This window comes from Engraulis encrasicolus, chromosome 5, assembly GCF_034702125.1.
Source record: "Engraulis encrasicolus isolate BLACKSEA-1 chromosome 5, IST_EnEncr_1.0, whole genome shotgun sequence".
NCBI classification, from domain to species: Eukaryota; Metazoa; Chordata; class Actinopteri; order Clupeiformes; family Engraulidae; genus Engraulis; species Engraulis encrasicolus.
In genome coordinates, this window is record NC_085861.1 from 47,936,222 (window position 1) to 47,938,721 (window position 2,500).

General features: G+C 43.7%; 1 protein-coding gene across 1 annotated transcript in view; it reads left to right on the forward strand.

Annotated features, from left to right (window-relative positions):
- The window catches only part of snap91a (synaptosome associated protein 91a), a 91,319-nt gene that overhangs the window by 31,626 nt on the left and 57,193 nt on the right, over positions 1-2,500 (forward strand). Inside the window, 1 exon segment of the mRNA XM_063199929.1 lies at positions 1,091-1,233. Coding sequence (XP_063055999.1) covers positions 1,091-1,233 — 143 coding nt within the window.

Consider the following 2,500-nt stretch of genomic DNA (forward strand, 5'->3'; position numbering starts at 1 on the left):
CACAGCACCTGTTACAGTTTACACACAACAAGTGGGGCAGAGGGAGAAAGGACGGGAATGAAAGGAGGAGTGGGAGGTAGGATGCAGGATAGCCTGTTAATCAAATGTTGTGTACGTAGCACAGTATGTAATGTGTACAATGCAATTATGTTTGGAACAGCAGCAATAGGGGTGCTTGGGGGTGTAGTCCCTGGCAATACCAAGAGTAATTGGAAATCTGCGTCGAAACTGGCATAGGATGCCACCCAGGTAGCAAGAACAGTCGGCCCGATCTTGGCTGAATGTCGGCACTGTCGGCTGAGTGTCGGCTCGGCTGGAACACTGGTTACCGTGACTCAGCCAACACTTCATAGAACACTGAAAATAACTGTCACTTCATGCAGTAACTGAGCCAACACTCGGCCGACACTGAAAATAACTGTCATGCAGTCTCATGCAGTAACTGAGCCAACACTGAGCCGACATTGTCGGCATACGGTAATAGGGCCATTATTGGGCCGCGGACAAAGCCAGAATTGGGCCGACTGTCAGCACTCGCGAAAAAAGGATCGGGCCAACAATGGGCCAGATAAATTTTGCTACCTGAACAGGTATTGACAACTGGCTGGTGACGTTATTGACAAGGGTCTGTAATGATAACTTTATTGATAAGACATGGATGCTATAGTGGTGTATGAAGGGTGGACATGACTGAGTGGAAGAAAGAGGACAAGAAGTGATGAGTGAAGGAAAAGTTTTGAGAGACAGGTTCATAGTGTGAAAGGTTGTTGACACACACCCATATGTACAGTATGTATGATACACCCATATGTATGTATGACACACACCCATATGTACAGTATGTATGATACACCCATATGTATGTATGACACACACCCATATGTACGTAGCCCAGTATACCGTATTAACTCATTTTAACGCTAGATGTTCATAGTGTTCATATGGCTTGTCTTGAAAATGTAGGCTATGGTGAGTGGTGTTCATTTGACGGTCTCTGATGTCAGGTGTTGATCGACTGGTTTATTCCGACAGTCTGATCTTCTTGGTTTCTAAAATCACATTGCTTCTGTTCTGTCCTCTCCCCTCACAGACCTGATCCAGGCCACACAGGAGTCCAACGTCAACATCCCACAGATGGCCGACACACTCTTCGAGAGGGCCGGCAACGCCAGCTGGGTCGTGGTCTTCAAGGCCCTGGGAACCACGCATTACCTTATGGTCCATGGCAACGAGGTGAGAGCTTGGAACATTCTAGAATGTGGTTGCCACAGTGCTCTGTATTTCCCTCACATTCTTTTAGTGTGTCAGCATCACAGATGGTACCTCAATGCCACCTGTTTGTTGTTTATTGTTTATTGTGTAACCTGTTTGTTATTTATTGTTTATGGTGTAAGGGATGTTTCACCAGCTGCGTTGTGCTAAGGTTGATCATGCACTCAAACAGCAGTCCAATAAAATGTAAATGCTAATGGAGCATGTAGCCGCATAAAAGCCCTTCAACCATTAATGCATCCACAGAGACTATGATGACTCTGTCTACACATACATTTTGGATGTGGATATTTTGGATGTACTGTATGCGTATACTATAATGGAGTTATAGCTTCCTAAAACAGCTTCCTAAAAAGTTTTCACACCTGTCACAATGGTGATGCACATATCATGTGAACAGGATCAAAATGTGTAAACTGATTTTTTTTTTTTTTTAATCATTTTAGAAAATATGCATACGTGTAACCATGGCCGTAGTCTCCTAACTTCAGTGGTACTGTAGCTGAACACAATTGAGGGCCTCTAACAAAATATCCATGTTGAAACTCAACCTGACTACAAGGCCACACAAGTGCCCCAAACAAATTGGCTAGTGTTATCTGATGGTACTTTAGGGTCGTCAGCAGAGGCAGAATGTGTAGGAGCTGTGGATAAGATAGGATAGGATACTGCTGTGCTCATGTGGTTTAGCCCTGTCTGACACTCTGGTGGCAGAAGCCTGACATCACTGATAGCATCAGCTAATGCACTGGCTAGGTGATGGCTCCCCCACCCCCTGACCCAATCCTGATAGGGTCGATAGTAGCAGATGGCTTCTTGTCTCCCTCGCCTGTCTTCTTATGGTTAAACCATAGAGATAAGATTGCCAGAATTGAAGGAGGAAATAGTGGTGCTTTTGGGACAGATTTTATGTGACAGATATTCTCAACCAAGTTTGATTTTTGTGCTGCTACTTCCTATGCCAAGCTTCAGCTGCAGTAATTTAAAACTGCTTTTACAAGATTCATGAGCCCGAGTCGCTCATCATGTCTGTTGACTGAGATCTCTTGTCATTCATGGAAGAAAGATAAATACATAAATACATAAATGACATTAAATCACATCGAAGGCCAAAGTTGTCACTAGAACAGAGTTGTTGTCTGTCATGGCATGCTAGTAGTTTTGATTTTGATAATAGTTGTTGTTGTGTCTTTACCCCAGCATATGCAATTAATGCAAATAAATGATC